This window comes from Malania oleifera, chromosome 6 (assembly GCF_029873635.1).
Source record: "Malania oleifera isolate guangnan ecotype guangnan chromosome 6, ASM2987363v1, whole genome shotgun sequence".
NCBI lineage: Eukaryota > Viridiplantae > Streptophyta > Magnoliopsida > Santalales > Ximeniaceae > Malania > Malania oleifera.
Window position 1 is genome coordinate 59,613,510 of NC_080422.1, and position 19,235 is coordinate 59,632,744.

General features: G+C 37.4%; 1 protein-coding gene across 4 annotated transcripts in view; it reads right to left on the minus strand.

The window, feature by feature from the left end:
• Positions 1-11,264, minus strand: part of LOC131158204 (uncharacterized) — a 28,083-nt gene extending 16,819 nt beyond the window's left edge. For 2 of the 4 annotated variants that reach the window (XM_058112899.1, XM_058112898.1), the window contains exons 1-7: positions 11,087-11,264; positions 10,891-11,012; positions 8,981-9,081; positions 7,382-7,577; positions 7,135-7,227; positions 6,667-6,726; positions 6,442-6,516 (exon numbers count right to left, since the gene is read on the minus strand). In XM_058112899.1, coding sequence (XP_057968882.1) covers positions 6,442-6,516; positions 6,667-6,726; positions 7,135-7,227; positions 7,382-7,577; positions 8,981-9,081; positions 10,891-11,012; positions 11,087-11,171 — 732 coding nt within the window. In that variant the 5' untranslated portion in view covers positions 11,172-11,264. The remainder of the gene's footprint in view (positions 1-6,441; positions 6,517-6,666; positions 6,727-7,134; positions 7,228-7,381; positions 7,578-8,980; positions 9,082-10,890; positions 11,013-11,086) is intronic. The other 2 variants (XM_058112897.1, XM_058112896.1) reach the window with 1 other exon arrangement.
• Between the last annotated feature and the right edge of the window lie 7,971 nt (positions 11,265-19,235).

Genomic DNA, 19,235 nt, shown 5'->3' on the forward strand with positions numbered 1-19,235 from the left:
GTTGTTTATTTATCTTTCCACGTGCTGTTGGGCTGCACGAGCGAGGGAATGTTAAAGCGTGATATACATTATTGGCCCACAACCTAACAGCTTAAGCTTTTAAGTAAACTGGTAATCTAACATGGTATAAGAGCTGGTTACTAGGAGGTCCTGGGTTCTTAGTCTTTTTGCTCGCATTTATTGTGTGGTGTTTTAAAAATTATTGTATTTCTTGTAACGGGTGTTATCTATTGTGTGTTTATCTCTCCACTTAAAGTTTGATATACATTGTTGGCCCAAAACCTAATAGCTTAAGCTTTTAGGTAAAGTGGTATTCTAACAAAAAGAAGGGCAAAAGATACTAACCTCCCCTGAGGTTCGGCAAAAAGACAAGGACCTCCCCTAAAGTTTGTTAAAAAGATAGAAACCTCCCCTTATATTTTGCAAAAAGACAAGTCTTTTGTGGGAGGTTTGTGTCTCTTTGACAAATCTCAGGAGAGGTCAATGGGATTTTTGAAGCCTCAGGAGAAGTCCCTATCTTTTTTCCAAACCTCAAGGGAGGTTTGTGTCTTTTGCCCTAAAAGGAATACCCTTTCTACCCCTCCTCTTCACATCCTCTACCACCTCATTAGCCACCAACACCATATCTAAGACACATCAATCATGAATAAAAGCGAATTGAGCCCAAAAAGATAGTTTCCCGTAAGACAATTCCAATTCTATTAGCAAGGACTTTAGACAAGATTTTATAAAGGTTTGTAGCAAGGCTAATCGGTCTAAAGTCCCCAACTCTTCTATGAATTAGCACTAGTGTTAACCACACCCTTATGATGAAACTCTTCAAAAATTTTAAGGATATCTGCTTCCAACACACCCTAATTTTCTTAAAAGAAAGCCCTCGAAAAACCATAAAAAACCAGGGCCTTGTCTTTACTTATATCAAAAGTCGTTTTTCTAATTTCCTCAACCTCAAATAGCCTTTCCAACTACCAAGAAAAATTCTCCATAATGGGGCCCCAATAAAGGCCTTCTGCCATCAACTTGTATGGATTTTCCTCAAAAAATAGGTCTTTGCAAAAGTTGGTGATCTCAACTCCTATCTGGTCTTTACCCCTCACCACCTGACCTAGGTCCAAAATCAACTCCTTGATGTAGCATTTTGTCCTTCTCCCATTAGCAACCTTGTGGAAGTAACTAAAGTTACAATCTCCATTATTAACCCAATTAACCCTAGATTTTTTAAACTAGCAACAAACTCATGTCTTGTCTCATAAAGAGGATGTTTAACTCATTGCTAAGCTTGACCTTCCTACACCTACCCTCTTCCTCAAGGATAACACACCCATCCAACCTGTCCAAGGCAGCAGTCTCGGAGAGGATGTCATTTTTAGCGACTCTGACATTCCCAAAAGTCTCCATATTCCAAACTTTCAACTTGGGAGTCTAGGAATTTCATATTCTTGAAGAATTTAAAACCCTCCCAATCCTCCACTCGACACTCACTCCACCAACTTCTAACATTTTCTTGAAAGAAAGGATAAGTCAACCACCAGTTCTCAAAATGGAAAGGAGTAGCCCCCCACTTCGTGGGGTTGGATTCTAAAAGGAGGGGAAAGTGATCAGAAGTGGGCCTACAGAGGACTTGTTGGACGAGATGTGGGAAAGCATCCTCCCATTCAATAGTGAACAAAAAACTGTCAATACAAGAACAAGCCCTATTATCCTTAGAAGTCCCCCAAGTGAAACAACCATTATAAATAGGGATATCTCTAAGCCCACACTCACAAATAAAACAGTCAAACTTCCTCATGGTCGAAGAGGTAATAGAACATCCCAAGATTTCTCTAAAACTGCTAACAACATAGAAATCCCCCACTGCCACCCAATGAGGACCACACAAATCAAATGTCCCACAACTCCTCAAAGAGTTGGGTCCTCAAAGAAACAGCATTTGGCCCATAAACCGATGTTAACCACCACTCCCCTACACCTCTGATATCAAGGAGAATGGGCAAGGAAAAAGGACCCCTTAAGGACATCTACTAGTCTAGAGTCTCACATAGTAATCTAACCCTTAGATGTGCACGATGGAGGGAGACATACCCACTCTCTATTTCTTCTACACCAAAGACTTCTGACCAAGGAAAAATCCACATATTTTATCTTAGTTTCCTAAAAAAATATGTTGTTATAACAAGAATTAGAGATGAGATCCTTAACCACTCTTATTATATCCCTACTACCTAGACCTCTAACGTTCCAAGAAAGAAGCTTCAATTTGTATGCAAAAAGGCCTTGGCTGGAATTCCATCCTTGTCATACTTAATTGAAGACACTAGCCTCCTCAGCTCCCTCCTTAGTTTCTTAGCCTTCTTTTTATCCCTCAAATCCCCCTTCCTAAGCCCGATTATTCCTTCCTCAAACTAACCAAAGCTAAGTCCAACTCATCTAGGAGAACCTAGACATCTAGGTTGTCCCTCTCATCCTCTAAAAGGTCCAATTAAAAAGAAGAATCCTCCTCAAATCTCTCATGCGAAGAGGAGTATTCGAGTTGTTTTGGATTACCAATGGAATGGATGGATTATGCTCAGCTGCAGCAACCTATCTTGCATGTCCTCCAGAAGTTTGTTACTTAGACCACAAGAGTTCAAATTACTGATGGTATTTGGTTCAGATGAGAACTTCAAATTATCAACAGAGAGAATATGATTTGAGGGAATTTCCAACTTGAGGTTCTCATGGCTATGGACCTTGTCAGAACTTGCCTCTTCCCAAAAGGAATAACTCGCCATCATTTTCAGAAGATGGGACCCCTGAATAGGACTCATTAATCTCCATTCCTTTGCACCTATGATTATCTCTATTCTCACTCCTCCTATAGAGACAGTCAATAAGAAGCCTTTTGTTGCCTGAAGAAAAAGGGCTGAAATCACCTTCTTCTTCCTTAAAGCTTCACCCTCTAATAGGGCAATTTGTTTACCCTTAATCTAATCTAAACCCCCCTCCTAGCTGAGCTCTGACTCTCCTATAGGTAGACAAAAGTCTCTATAGCACCTCTTCCTTTGATCTTGTATTGGCTGACCGTAAGGGAGAATTCCTCCCTCACTTTTTGGTTATGAGCTTCAAATTCTCACTCATGGGAGTCAACGATTTTGCCTCGAGTGAAGGCCTCCTTATAAGAGTGAACACGCACAATTTTTTTAGGCTTGAAATCTGTTAATTACTCGGCTAAAACTCCCTTTTGCTTGGTCAACATGCCCATCCCTCAAATATTATCTAAGTTCATATTTTATTCTTCCTCACAGCCCTGAACGTTTCCCCTAAATAACCAGCTTTCTCACATTAGGATTTCTCTTCAGCTGTTTCCTTGAATGCAAACACTGTGCTGCCAATCTAGAAAACACCGATTTTCTTTCATGGAATCTTGGAAAATTACTGATATTATCAGAACCACAATCAAGAGATCTCAACTGCTGGAATCTAATGCCTCTTACACAACCTCTGTGTGCACTCCTAGTAGCTTCCCAGAAAACTCTCCAATCAAAAGCCACCTTTCTGTCTGGTAAGCAGATCGTACTCAAAATCCCTTTGTGTGGGATTTTCTCAAGCAAAATAAACCTCTCAAAGCTATTCACCCTCAGTTGGAGCAAGAGAATGTAGCTTGGGGCTGAATGGACTCTCGCCCAAGGGTCCAGAGTTTTTGCAAAACAGGAAACGAAAGAATTCAAGTTCCAGCCAGCTACAATCATCTTCAAAAATGGATAAATCAAATCTCCGTCTTCTGGTCTTCTCAAAAATGCAAGGCTCTACCATTCACCTCTAAGGGGAAGCACTTGTTATGGATGAAGAAGGTGGATTCCATGCAGGAACCAAAGGACTAGAGTTGAGATGCAGGAATTAGGTTTCTGGGGAAGACAAAGTGGTGAACAGAAGAAGAAAAATACAGTTTCAGAAGAGTCTTTTCTGCCATAGACAAGATGGTGATTTTGAACATCACAGGATTCTATGGAGATTTGGATTTTAGAAAGAAACACTGAAAATTGAAGAAAAAAACGCATGACACAGAAGCAAACGAAACACCATAGCTTTTTACAAAAAGACAATAGAGCATAAAGAAGAAGCTAATGAGACTTCTAGGAACAACCAAGACATAGAATCTTACCACGAGGAGATGAGAGAGCGAAAAGAAGAAATGAGTATAGATGAAGATTTTGAGAGAGGGAGTGGGGATCGAGGGAGAAGCTTCCATGATCGCTCGCTAGTTGGGTGGGAGAGATGATGGAAAGAGTCATCAAATGCTTGCAAATACCGCTTCATTCTTCCTCTGCTTCTCTTAGAGAAGTTCCATGATCCACTTATTTCAAAATATTCTCCAATAAATTGATGTAGTTGAATTCAGGCATGAGACAACAGAAAGAGGCAACGAACGCTCGCAAGTGAAGTGACTTTAATACCATAGTCAAGTCAGGAAGCATACTAGAAATTGCATGGATGGAACTTTGGTGGGTCTTAAGTCATAAAAAGTAGGGGAGCTGGAAGTGTCACCTCTTAAGTTGCATCGATGGAACTTTGATGGTTGTTCAGTCGTGACAATAGGGGGTCTGGAACTAGAAGTGCCACTTACCTATACAATCCCCTTTTCCTTTACCAACATATCTGATAAGGAAATAAGGATGCCCAACTGTTTGCTGAATTCTGCATTTGTCTATCAGTCTTGATCCACATTCAATTTCTCCTTCATGGCATACATATGATCCCTCCAGTCCTTGAGATCAGCAAGTTGCATTGCACAGGTTCAAATTGGTCCTCAGTAACATGTTTTTTTAGGGGCCTGATTGACTAGGCTTTGGCCGCCTTGTGTGAGCATTGGGCTTGCTAAGTGTTAGGAAGTTTCAATACTATTGCATTCGGGCTATTGAGCTGTTGAGTCTAGGTTTTAGGTTTAAGAAGAGGGTGTGGGATGGGGCCAGGGGTTAATGTTAAGGTAGCTGGTCAAATATTTGGGTCAAGTAGAATGATATTTATATAACCAGTTGATCAAGCGATCCAAATGCAGAGCTTGCAATCTGGTCTGGGTATCAACAATCCAATGCATAGGTGAAATCTTAATCATTGGCCACATTGACGAAGCACAACATTGCAGAGAAATGGAGAAGGCAACGATGACAATTACCAAAAGTCAAGGGTGGTTGGCAACAACCTGCATTTCACAACTATTAATGATAGTTTGGTCAATTGCAAAGATGAGGACATTGTTTGACAAAGGAGCCCCCCAACAAACATTGAACTCCTAACAAAGAGGCTGGAGTTTGATGGTTAGGGGCTCAGCCAATCATTGCAACAGATGCAGTGAGGACAGTGCAGCTGCTCAACAAGGACAGATGACAGTGCCGCAAGAGATGGTCAGAGATGCTCCTTTTTTTCTCTGGTGGCAAGGAATCTTCGACAAGTGTTAAACGACGCTTATGTGGGATCTCGCTGCTTTCTCTTGAAAGAATAGAAGTTGAGTTCGAGTTGTTATCATGCCAGATCAGAAAAGTAAAAAGCCGTACTAAAAGTCAGCAGACCTGCTCACGGGAGTCAGGCCTGCTCTGTAGCAGGCAGACGTAGCAAGGCCATCTGAAAGAATATAGGAAAAAGAGCCGCAGGAGAGAACAAGCAAAGGTTGTTAGCAACAGATGAAGCTCCAGCTGAGGTCAAAGGACGATAAGGACGGGGCTGACAGTGGATGATGATGTTGTGGCTTCAAGAGTGGCTGAGGCCAATGGCATAACTGCAATTGTGATGGCAACCTTGCTGTAGTACCAATTGATGCCAAACAATCAGCAAGAACTCACAAAGGAAAAACCCAAACCCCTACCCAATTAACTCATCCTCAGCCATAACCATATAAATAAAGAGCAGACTTTCTGAAAATCTACTTTCCAAATATTAAGGAGACATACTTGCCTAAAAGAAACAAATGGAAATAAAACAAAACCAAATAAACCAAACTTAAGATATCCTAAATAAGGAATAGGGTTACTGAACTGGCCCTCTTCTCCATGATGAACTATCCCCTCCATAAAAAAATCAAGAATGAGAAATAAAAACTGATAAAAAATAATTAAACATTTATTTGGTTATTCAGTTATTTTAATTTGGTTTTATTCGAAAACCCATATCAAAATAGAATGTTCAAATTAAAGAATCTTAAAATCAAACCGAATAAAACCAAACATTGGTTGGGTTTCGGTTCAGCTCAGTGTTCAGGCTTGCAATAAAATTTGAAGTCTTTGTTAGGAATAATGCCCATCTTCAAATAGTGCATTCAACATTCTCAAACTAATAATTTACAATTATAAGAATTCTAGTATTAGTTTATTACTGCAAATAAAAATTAAGAGCTGCTTTATATTATTCGTCAATACAATAAAGATATGTGATGCGACATGTTGCTAAAGAACCATGGAGGGATAATACCTCCACCCACTTGGGAACTGTGGCTCCTTGGATGCTGTCACAGTATGGTAGATACGGCTTGATATCCAATACAGGCTGTTGACATTTTTTAAACACGCATAACTTCATAAGCATTGTTACCACATGTAAATGTATTCAGTTCAAATGCATGCCAAGTACATGAAAACTAAAGTAATATATATTCATCCAACTTAGACTAGAAATAACGAAAAATGGAGAACTTACTGTGCCATCAACCAGATCCACACCAGAAAGTAGAACCATACGCCCTTGCACTGCCTCCACCTAAAGTACAAGGACACAGAGTATTAAACTTAACTGATTTGAACCATTCCATAAAAGTATTTTCGCAGGTGTATCTTTTGCATGTAAAAACATAAGATTGAAACCTTGAAATAGGAACACATTTCAAATTAATCTAAGGTTTTACTACTATGAAACCCATCATTTTTCATACAAGGGGTTTCATAAACCCAGATTATTATGAGCAAGGTGGTTTGACAAGCCATATTCAAGTAAAATAGTTGTTAGGATGTCCATGATTACATATTTCTTAGAGATATCCCACTTCAAGTGTGTGAGGCTTTCAGCCTATCGACTATATATATACATGTCAGTCTACGAAACCTCAGTTAACCAATTTATAGCTAATCATGCAAGAAACCACTATGCATTCACAGAAAATTGCAGTACCTTTGCTACAGTAAGCCCTATAGGGCATGGTCGATGTGGTGATCTTGTAGCGAAGACTCCCATCCTTCCCCCTTTCAATCTAGGTACTCTAACCTATCCATTAGCCAACCTTTTTCTAGAAGTATGAACCATAAAACAGACAACAACAAATAGAATCCGCAGTAAAGTGTGTGTGCGCGCGCGCGCGTGTTTGTGTATATATATATATATATATATATATATATATATCCATAAAAGTACAACATACCTTTGCCTTAAACTTTGAGTTAGCAGGATGCTTCCACAGCTTCTCCAGATCAGTATTTAAATGAAATACATATATAATCCAGCAATGAGAATATCCTTCAAGACCCTCAAGTGATGCTGGAGGGACCTGAGCAGCATCAAATACCAAGCATGCCCTAGAAAGAGGTACAAGTAATGGTTGCCTTGGTGTCCCATTCCTGCAAAGGCAAGAAGCTTCTTTATGAGATATTGCACAAATATTTGTGACAAAATCTCAATATTCACATGCTTGTTCAGTCTTTGAATGCATATGTATGCTCATGCATTCACAAGTGACATTTAATATATTAGGAAACAGTAACCATGCATGAAGGGACTCAGTCAAAAGTCAAAGCACTAACATTTGCCCCAATATGAAATCCCATAACCAGGAAAACCATATTTTTATATTGACTTTTGACCCAAATGAACTTCATCTTTTTCCAGTTAAGGCATGATCATTCATTAATTCAACCACTATTAAGAAGAGATATGTCTATCTCTATCTCACACCAAATCAGAAAATTAACAAACAATAAATCTTGGAAGAGGGATCAACAAGTTAGTGAAAATCATTTTTCTATAAGATAATAATTTGGTTCAAGGGACAGGTTGAATTCTTCGTCACATGATTTGAAGAAATATCTTAGGTTGTTGACCCAAAACATAATGACTTGAGCATTTAGGTCAAGTGGTGACTTAACATGGTATCAAAACCATAGTTCCTTGGAGGCCTTGGGCTCTATTCTTGTTGGTCTAGTTTATTATTTGTCATTATATATATACATGTGTGTGTGTGTATAACATTATCCATGATGGTTGTTATTCATTGTCTGTTTACCCCTTTCCATGCAATTGAGCTGCAATGTGGATGAGTGTTAAGGTTGATATACATCATTGGCCCAAACTTCTTTTCCAGTTCTTTTTTTGTTTAATAATAGCTCATTAGTTTTTTGCTTGTGAATTATTGGGGATTTGGTGAGGGCAGGAAGGGAGAAGTGCTATGGCATGGTTCTGTGTTTGCTATTTGTGGATGCTTTGGATCAAAAGTAATGCGAGAACATTTATGATTGCATTACTTCCCCAGCCTTGTAGTGGGATAAAGCTGTCTCTTAAGCCTCCATGTTGGTCCACTCTTTCAGGTTATTTAGGGACACTGACCCGATCTTGTTAGGGATTGGCAGGCTGCGCTTTTATAAATACATTTGTAAGTTTTTTACTGTATTTCACTCTCTTCTAGGACCTCTTGTGCTCCCTTCTTTGTACATTCTGTTTCTTATCCCCAAAAAAATATATATATACATATAATAACAGCTCGCTAATCCATATATATCCAAGTTAATCATAAATTTTATTTGACAAAAATATCATATGACAATCAGTACTTCATAAATTTTAAATTTCTAATCATATGGTTGAGTTCTTCCAAATTCTTTTGTGTCAAATTATAGTGACCACAGTCACTGAATTAGTTTTGAGCCTTACCCAACCATTGGCTGATCTTACATACTAGATGCGCGCATCAAAATACAAAATAAATAATTGCTCCTTGAGATTGCTAGATTTTATCATCCCAAACTACCTGTTAGAGAAGCATGATTGAATGATACCAATTGGCATCATTGGATAGGAAGTAAGCTCCAAATTTTCAGAATTAGGTTGTATTAGGGCTTTCCTCAAAGCCTACAAATATTCAAAAGAAAAAACAAGAAGCATTATGAAATACTGCAAGTGTGTATTATATAGATAAAAAGGCCTAAATGTAAACATTGAAACTGTCGTTAGCTCAACAATAAAAAATCAGAGATTTAAAAAAAAAAAAATCAATTGAAGGAACTGTAGTTAGCTCAACAATAAAAAAATTTAAAAAAAAAAAAATCAACTGAAGGAAGAAAACAATTAAATTGATGTTTACATTTCTTGCACATTTCTAAGATATAAATGTATATTAATTAATATCGTACAGAGGATTAAATAAATAAGGTATTTTCAAGCCAAGAAGAACAAAATAAAACCAAAACTCAGAAGCTTCTTCAAATGATTCAACTAAGAATAAGGAGACACAAGCCCCAAGTAGAGAACTAACTTTTTAATAGACAATTCTTTCTATTATGATAACTCACATGCAGTTAAACAGTTCTATAAGAATACATGCACAACAATGAGACATGAAACCACATTTCTAATTTTCTAGGACCCAACCACAAATTAGCTCTTAACATCCTATCATCACATGAACCTGCTAAAGCAAGAAAATCAATCCAAACCAGTTAGCCAGGCAGATTTATAGTGAATGGCCAGGAATTTACTGCATGTGAGACATTCATATCTATTCTCATTCTATATATTAATGAAGAAAGCATAATAAAATCATTAACCAAACCGCATGATCCAACTGCCAATACCCATGGTCCGTCTAAATAATCCACACAAGATTTTCTCCAACTAGTTTGAAATACAAAAAGTAAAATCTAAATTACCCAAACAAAGCTCTAAACCATGCATAGCGTTTGATGCATAATGCATTAGTTGTACTTCTTGTTTTTTGCTGCACCTCTTCCGACATGTGTTTCTGTGTGTACACGTCTCCCCTGTACCTTGGTCTTTTTTTTTTTTTTTTTGGTTGAGAGCTGGGGTTTGGGGGTTCAAAAAATCAACAGCACAACTTATTAAAAATAAATAAATAAAAAAAATTCACAACTTATAAAAAAAATAAAAAACACACAAGATACATCTAAAACTTAAATTTTCTACTTTAATGTGTCTTATCAGGAAAAAAAATCCACAAAAATTTTGTAGGACCATGAATTACATTTATACAAATACAGCCTTGCCCCTGCATGTAGAGAAGCTGTTTCTAGCCTTCTGCTACTTGAACCCACAACACCCACCCAAATCACAATAAAGCAACTTTATTTATGCCCCAATGCCCATCTCAAAACTTATAATCCAATATTTTCTACAAATTATCAAATTTCATCGCATAATGGAGAAAGACCAGCCGCTGCATTGACGGTGCGCACACACACTGGAAAGTCAAATGGGTGGTTATACAGAAACGTTTTTTTGTCATGGACAAGCAGATATTTGCAACCAGACACAGCAAACATATCAATCCGTAATTCAGTTGCTCTATAAAACAAATCAGCGCATAGAATCATGATTCATGAATACAAGGAGAGCCAACCAAATTCGTTCCCATTCGAATGTGCTAACGTGGATCTTCACACGAAAAGAAGAAATAAAAAAAATCAAATGATTTCAAAACGTAAAGAGCAAACTGCCAAAAACAACGTGAGGAAACAAATTTGAAAACTGGCATAGCCATTTTCCTTCTGATTAAAATGGAAATAATCAAGCAGGTCTAGAACAAATATTTTAAAGCGCTAGTTTTGTGTTCTTCAGTAATCGTGGAGTATCAAATTTCTTTTTTTTTTATTTTGTTTTCTTTTTCAAATTTTATCGTAAGACACGCAGAGGGCAAAGGGTGACCTGCTGAGCCCTAATTCGACCTTGCCTCTCAGCAGCACATTTTTCCAAGGATGCTCTGAGAGAGAGCTCAAGCTCTCTAAGCTTCAGTTCCATTTCTCTCCATTTACTTCTTAAGAAGCAATCTACAACGAAAGGGAAACTTTAGAGAGAGAGGGAGAAAGAGGGAGGGAGGGAAAGGGCGAAAGAGAGGTAGTACAAGAAATGGTAGTGGTTGCGGAGATGGCAGCAAGAGCCAAGGTTACGGTGGCCGTTCGACAGGCGGAGTTTGCGTTGGGCGCCATCGACTGAGGTCTCGGCGCCACACGGGACAGCACCAACCCCAACGCCCTATTATTTTTTCACTCTTTTTGGATGATAGTGACATAGGAATCGAGTTTCTTACCAAATTGGAGTTGTGGCTGGGAAAAAAAAGAAAAAGATGTGGAAATGACACATAACAAATTGTTATGCTCATCTCCCACTCCTTCATCGTTCACCTCTTTATGTTTTCATCCCAATAAGTATTTTACTATTCTTATTATCCTATAAAAGCACACCCTTTCTTTCTTATTTGGAACACACATATTACATGCTTGTATACATATTTGTATGCTTGAAGTAAGCATATAGAAAGAATATGAAAGATGAAAAGAAGAAAGATGTCTTGTACAAGACCGGAGATATTTTGTGTAAGGTCAATTCAAAATCATCATGTAATTCCTTTCGAGATAATGAAGTACTTAATCTCATCCGCTTGTAGAGTAGGCATAGCCAAATTACGTAAATTTTTGTCTTATCTCTATTTATTTTCTTACATATTTTATAACGCGTTATTAACACAAGACTCTAACTATCTGAGATATTTCTTTAAATCATATTTAATTTGCTTTTTGTAAGTTTTACTCCACATGAGTATAATATTCTCCAAAAGAGAATGTGTCTTTTAAAGTTTAAAGAGTATCAATCTCGAGAAGAAATGGTAAGATAGTCCTCCTGAAAAGGTTATATATTTAAATATCTCGTCTATATATTTAATCTCACGAATAGATAGATTTCTTGAAGAGGCTATATATCTAATCTTCAGAAGAAATAGTAAATATTTACATCATGAAGAGGGTACATTTTTAATCTTTTGAAGAGATTTTAAATTCAACCTCCTGAAGATGTGAAACGTCTGTCCTCTAGATGAGGTAGTATATTTAACCTTCAAAAAATGTGGTAAATTATTATCCAATTTAATATTGTAAATTGGAATCATACTTTTGAAGAGTGCAAATTGAGGGAAAAAAAATAATATAATGTTCTTGAAGAAACATATTTAAGTACCCCCAAAATGGTGTAAATAATATTATATTATTATCTCAATTTTATTTTAGTTTTTACATCTTGTTTTCTAAGTTGTCTTATTATTGTTAATTTATTCAGATGTCGAACCTAAGCAAATTTGAATTTATTCCCCTTGATATCAAAGGCAACAATTATTTATCATGAATTCTTGATGTTGAAATCCATCTAAATGCAATGAACTTGGGAAACACTATTTTAAATGGAAATACAGTGTTGACCTCATTGGTCACAACAATTTTGATTATGATAAATACTTTTAGTACTGATGGTTGTATTGAGAATTGCATGCAGGTTCACCTTATGTGCGCTTTAAGATTGAAAGAGATATCATGATGGCATGAGGTGTTTGTGTCGAAAAAATGAAGATCTATGTGTTGTATTTTGTATTCATTTGATTATTTCTTCATTTTGGGATGTAATTTATTATGAACTGTGCGCATGTATGACTTGTAATAATTTGCATCATGCATGGTAGGTAGGTATGCTCAAAATGACCATAGTTGGACTTTAGGTACCTACACAGACCTTAGGGATCACCCTTCGGTCAATCGACACCGAATCCTTCCGATAGGATAGAAAGTCCTTAGGTCTCTAAACAAATGCACAAAAAGTCCCCATTATCATCTTCATATCATGGGAATAATAGGGACTGAAAATTGAAAAGGTTGAGAGGGTTTAAGCGACCGAACCTATGCCGTGTAAAGCGGCTCGGACGACCGAACCTATTTTGAACGTATCTTCCTCGGGCACCCGAAGGCTTTTCAGAGCACTTTTCAACTACTCGGGCGACCGAATGTTTACGTTCAAAAAAGGCTCGGGTGATCGAATTGCCTAGTTCGGTTAACCGAATTGAAAGTCTAGCACCCGAATTATCGAACATTTGCTATTGACTTTGAATTAGCTGATCGACTCTTCCTTCAGGCACCCGAACCTCTAAAAATTGAATTTTTGACTGTTTGTTCGGGCATCTGAACATTTGGTCGGGCACCCAAACCTCGCAGATTAAAAATATTTTTACTGATTTTTAAATGGGGTAAACTGGGTTAATTTTCTTAATGGTCTTTTAAACAATTCTAATTATACCCTTTTTGTCCCTAACTGTCAAAAATTCCTCCTTTCCTATATATACTCATTCATTTGTCTTAATTAGCAAGGATTAACAAACTTGATTAGGACAAAAATTCTCAACTCTCAAAACCCTAAAAACCCTATATTAGCCAAATACTTCTTGAAAACACTCACATACTCCACATTCTCTTTTTCTAAGCATTGTGAGTATCTCTATAAGGCTATTGTGCTTAAATTTCTCTAGCTAATACTCTCTCTTGGTATATTAACTGATTAATTTTACTTGAGAGTATAGCCTAAAGTTCTTCCACTGATTTCATTTGATAAATTGAGTGTGGAAAGACTTTGAGGGTTTTGGTTCTTGCATTATTGTTGCAAGTTACCCAAACCTAGATTTTGTGTGCAAAAATCCTTTTATAAAAAGATAGTCTTTCAAACAACTCCATTGTGCTTTATACATTGAAATATCCTATTGAGTTTGTTTGATTTATCTTGCTTAGCATATTTGAAACCTTGATCTAATTTTGTGATATTCAAATAGTGTGTTTCAAATCTTGCTTAGATATACACTCTAGATCTGGACCGAAAATATATACGTGTTTGAGTGTTTAGCACACATTAGAGCACTGAGCATATTTACATATTATTCGTGCTTGCATTATTGGCTGAGCTATATTGGTGCACACATATGCTTGTGTTGAAGTGCATTTTTGTGTACAAACAATTTACACATTGGTTGTATTCCAGGCACGGACCTGAAGAGGGAGACTAGCCCTGTGGAATAGTCCCGAATTGGTTTAGACCCGGTTAGGAAAGTTAGGTGCGTCATCCTGTTAAGGCGTGTCGATTGAGGTCAGCCCCTTGAATTGACCTGGTTTGTATAGGTGCCGCTTCACCCGTTTAAGTGAGCATTATAGTGGTAATCCTTGTGCTAGTGTGGCTAAGGCGGGGACGTAGGCACAGTTGGCCGAACCCCGATAACATATCATGCGTGTTCTTTACATTTCCACAATTTACATTTTACTACACGTGTATGTTTGCTTGATGATTGCATAGACTGACTCTAGGCTGAATTACATTTTTGTTAGCATCAGTAGACCTAGGCAACAAATTTTAAATACCTAATTCACTCCTCCCCCCTCCTGAGGTTGCACCATAATTATTAATTGGTATCAGAGCCTCATTACTTAGACTTAGAAGTTATTTACTAAAAGATCATGATGGCCCGTGTTAGTGCATCCCCTTCCTATGAGGGAAGATTGGTCACACACCCACTTGTATTTTATGGTACTGATTGTACTATATGGAAATTTAGAATGAATGTGTATGTGAAAGCTCTAAATTGGAAATTTTGTAAAGTCATTGATCAGGGTGATTATGTGCCTATGAAGTCTATTGGGTGTACTGATGTTCCTAAATCTAAGTTTGAAATGAATGATCATGATAGAGACTTAGTACAGGTAAACTTTGATGCCATGAATACCTTACTGCATGCTTCAGATTCTAATGTTTTATGTGAGGTTATGGCTTGTAGCAGTGCTAAGCAGATTTGGGACGAACTTGAGTGGAGATATGGTGCGTCCATGCAAAAGGGAGTCATCTCTCCATGCGACTTAGGCTCCACTGATCTTAAGGAAGGTAACTAGTGTTATGTAACTTTAACCAATGATGAGGTTACTTCAGTTCCTTCTGTCTTAGTAAATAAATATGAGCATGATTGTGTGCTGATTTGAATGTTGCATCTGATACTAAATCATATGATAGCACTAATAGTGAAAGCATGCCTACTTATGAGGAATTGCAAATTGAATACCTTAGGACTCATAAGTTACTTGTTAAATGTAATAAGAAATATTCTGTTTTAAAAAACAAGTATGAAGCATGCATGAAAGAATATGACTCTAAAGTTCTTGCTAAAGGAGAAAATACTTTGAAAATCAATAGACTAGAAAGTAAGAATGAATCATTAGAAAATGAGTTAACTGTTTTGAAATCTAAAGTTTCTAATGATGATAATAAAGATTACTTGATTGCAGATCTTGAAAGTAAAGCAAACAATATGTCTAAAGAACTTTTGAAACTTCAGAATGTTTGCAAAAATTTGGAAAACTCAAAAATTCAAGATCTAGAGAAGAAAATAGAAGACCAATCTAAGATCATCTATACGTTCACTAAAGGCAAGGAAAACTTTGATAAATTGCTAGGTGCACAAAAGATGACCTTAGATAAAGAAGGTATAGGTTATAATGGGATTGAAAATAAGAAAAGAAAGAACCTATACATAGGGTACTTTGTAAAAGAATCGAAACACTATACCAGTACCTCCTCTAGTCCATAAACTCACACCATATGCATCTTATGTAAAAAGAAGGGGCACACAAAATTTGATTTCCTATTTAAAAGAAAAGGTGTGAAACCCAGAAAAGTATGGAAAGCCAAAGAATCACCAACTCCTAACCCATCAAAAGTAAAAATAAGAAAAATGGTATGTGTGGTTAAAAAAGAAAAGGAAGGATTTGCTCAAACAGGAATTACATACTCACATAGCTCTTCCTTAGTAGTTAGGATTAGCTGTAGGGGGTAGCATTCTCTAAAGGGTTTCGTAGTGGTTTGGGCTAATTAATATGAAATCTTGTATTTTCACCATTCAAAAGCATACCAAACATCTTGGAGAATTAAGCCAATATGTAAATTCAAGTACAAAACCAATTTGGTTTAAATGAATATTCTTGTTGGTTTAAATATAAATCATTGGCAGTTTAAATAAAAATCCTCTCCTAAATGGACATGGCATGAGTGCCTTGCATTTAAACTTCAAATTGCTTAACCCCTTACTCAAATATGAACATCTTACGTTAAGCATACTTAGTCCATTGTTCATCTTTGAGGTTTGGAATTAAAGTCATAAATCTTGTCCTAATCTTACCTTGAAGCCATTTCATTGTCCTAACTCCTACAGATAATCCATAGGGTCTCTTGCATCAAGACACTGATCAAATAAGAATAAATAGACTCAGGTCAGGCGACTGAACCTATAAGTACATTTGTACTTCGGTCGACTGAACTAGAAGGTTGACCAAGTCGTTGACCACATTTTGGGCGGTTGAATCTTAGTGTTCAAATTAGCTCGGGCTACCGAACTTTCTTTGGGTCCCTAAATATATATTCGGGCTACCGAACTGAGCATTTTGGGCTACTGATTGAATTAGTTCAAAATCTGTTCGGGCGGCCGATCCTCGAAAATACAAAATGGCGCCTGAAATTTAGCCGATTGAACCCGTCTTCAAGCTTTCAAAAAGACTTAGTGAGCCCTCATAATTAAAGCTGGTCGGGAGACCGAACCAATGCTCAGGCGCCCAAACCGCACTGATATATATGGTTTTTCGCGAAAAATGGTTCATTTCTTCCACACATTAGAGAGCCTCCTTAGCTTTTCCTCTCACATCCTTCCCAGTCTTCTGTGAGACTTATTTCCATGGCCAAAGATGAGAGACATGTTGCCACGGGTGTTCCATTGGATCAGTGGTTTCCCATACCCAATCGGTGAATAAAATATGAGAGGGTGTTTCGTCTCAAGGATCCTATTTTGGGAAAAATCCTCGATATCGAATTCATGCAAACCTACTTCAATAATGTTCTAGACATGTTTCGATATCAGGGATGGTACGAGCTCATTGCCTTTTAGCCTAGGTGGATGTACCTACTACTCGTCCGGCTCTTCTATGCCAATCTTGCCCAAGATGGCCAAGGCTACTACACCAGGGTGCTGGAGATAGATATCCACTTCGATGATGCCTACCTGGCGGAGACTTTTGACATCCAGTGTGGTGACTTCATCTGCCCCGATTCTTCCTCCACATAGATAGCTGAGTAGGACTTCACTATGAGCACCTTTGTTAATTTGGTCATGACAAACCCTGTAGCTGACCTAACCTATACCCCTAGCTACAGATCCTTGACTTTGGAGGCAAAGGTGGTACACCACCTGATTTCCTATAACATTTTGCCCAAGTTAGGATCGAGGGATCATGTGTCCTACTTGGACTACTTCGTCATGTGGTGCCTTTTCACTGGGAAGAAGCTAGACCTGCCTAGATTGATCTTACGGTGGATGTTTGTCAAAACCGTGGGAAAGAGGATCATTTTACCCTACGGTGGGATTCTATCTAGGATATTTGTTAAAGAAAGGCTGAATAGGTCACCACTAGCTACCATTAAGAAGGTGCGACCCTCCGACGTCTTCAACTCCACCACCTTAAAGTTGATGGGATACGAGTTCACTGGCAACATGTGGTTGCCTATTGCACATGAGAGAGAACCAGAAGCTCAGGAGGTCCCACAGGAGCTGCCCGATGTACCATCTACTACCGAGATCATGGCAACCATCACCGATCTCTCCTCCTCGTTTCAGGAGTTCCGAGTCTCCATGACTGAGCAGGCATCTTCTTTTTAGGCTAGACTTGACTCCCTTTATTGCGAGTTCACTAACTTCTAGTCCAAGGTGCAGGCTAACTTCCATATCCTTGGTGAGCGGCTGCGAGAGATGAATGACGAGGACATCGGTGAGGATGACCAGATGGAGTTTAGTGGGGAGGAGGGAGATGACGATCATGATGATAGAGAGACCTAGGAGTGCTTCATAAGGATCAAGTCCGTCATTCTACAACTCCTTATTTAATCATCTATTTTGTTTTATTCAGATACATTTTCTTTTATTTGGTCTGTATCTATACTTAAAATAGCTTATATGTCTATTCCTATTTGACTTTCACATTCACCACACACACATAGATACTATGATATGGTGACTGTGCTTTTGATTATGATATATATCTGCAGTACTTTGATTTGCATGTGTTTGTGTTTAAATGGTTATTTTGTTGAAATACATGCTTAATATAGAATGCCTCCTACATGGCGGATGCAGTGGATGAGAATTGCCTACTAGTAGATTATAGGTTCTCGCATGCCTTACTCTTGAAATACTGCTTGTTTGAGAATCGTTTTTGTGCAGGTTAATTTTGGAAAATGTCGTGTTTACAGTTGGCATGCTGCCGAATTTTCTGTAGACATGTGCCCAAAATATTTGAGATGATTTTCTTTGTTGTGTGCAAATGTGATTTATACTTAAAGTCTAGATATTTACGCTTGGCTCGTTTGAATTAAATGGTTAAACTCCTCGGAGCTGGTTGTGCGTACTTATTTAGAATACTGGCAGATTCTTATGGATTGCTTACATCTTTAGACAAAATGTTGCCAAATTTTTTGAAACCCTTTGCACTTAACCTAATATCATTTTCTTAATACTAAACTCCTTAAAACTTGAGTGCGTTTCTAAGATAATTTGTGAATTTTGCTCAAGTTGATTTATAAAGAAAATGCATATTCTTAGGGGGAGTCCTTTATCTCAAAATCATTAGGTTCTAAGAATATATATATATATATATATATATATATATATATATATCTTGCATTCACCGCTATATCTTTTGGAAAATATAATAAGAATTGGTATCAATGTGCACATCTTGGTAAATCTATATTTGATATTATGTTGATTTCAAAACTAACAATGTGTCCTTATAACTAGTGGTATTGTTTTAACAATTGGTATCTTCTTTACCACGTAGTTATAAAGATTGGTATCAGACTCACACGTTTAATATACTATATCTTATGGGCATACTTGTTTGTTTTGGAAACTAGAGATGATTATTATAAAATTAACTTTAAAATATTTTTGAAAGGATGAGTGAAAACCAAATGAAAGATTAATCTTCATCCCTACATAATCACCCATTGGGGGAGTATAGAACATTAAAATTGTTAACGTGCTGCATGCTACTTATACTTCCTTGATGCATATTCTGTTTGGGTTAATTGATTGAAATTTGCTATATACTATTCATTATAACTCTAAACAGGTCACTTAGGTACAAAGTTATGATTGG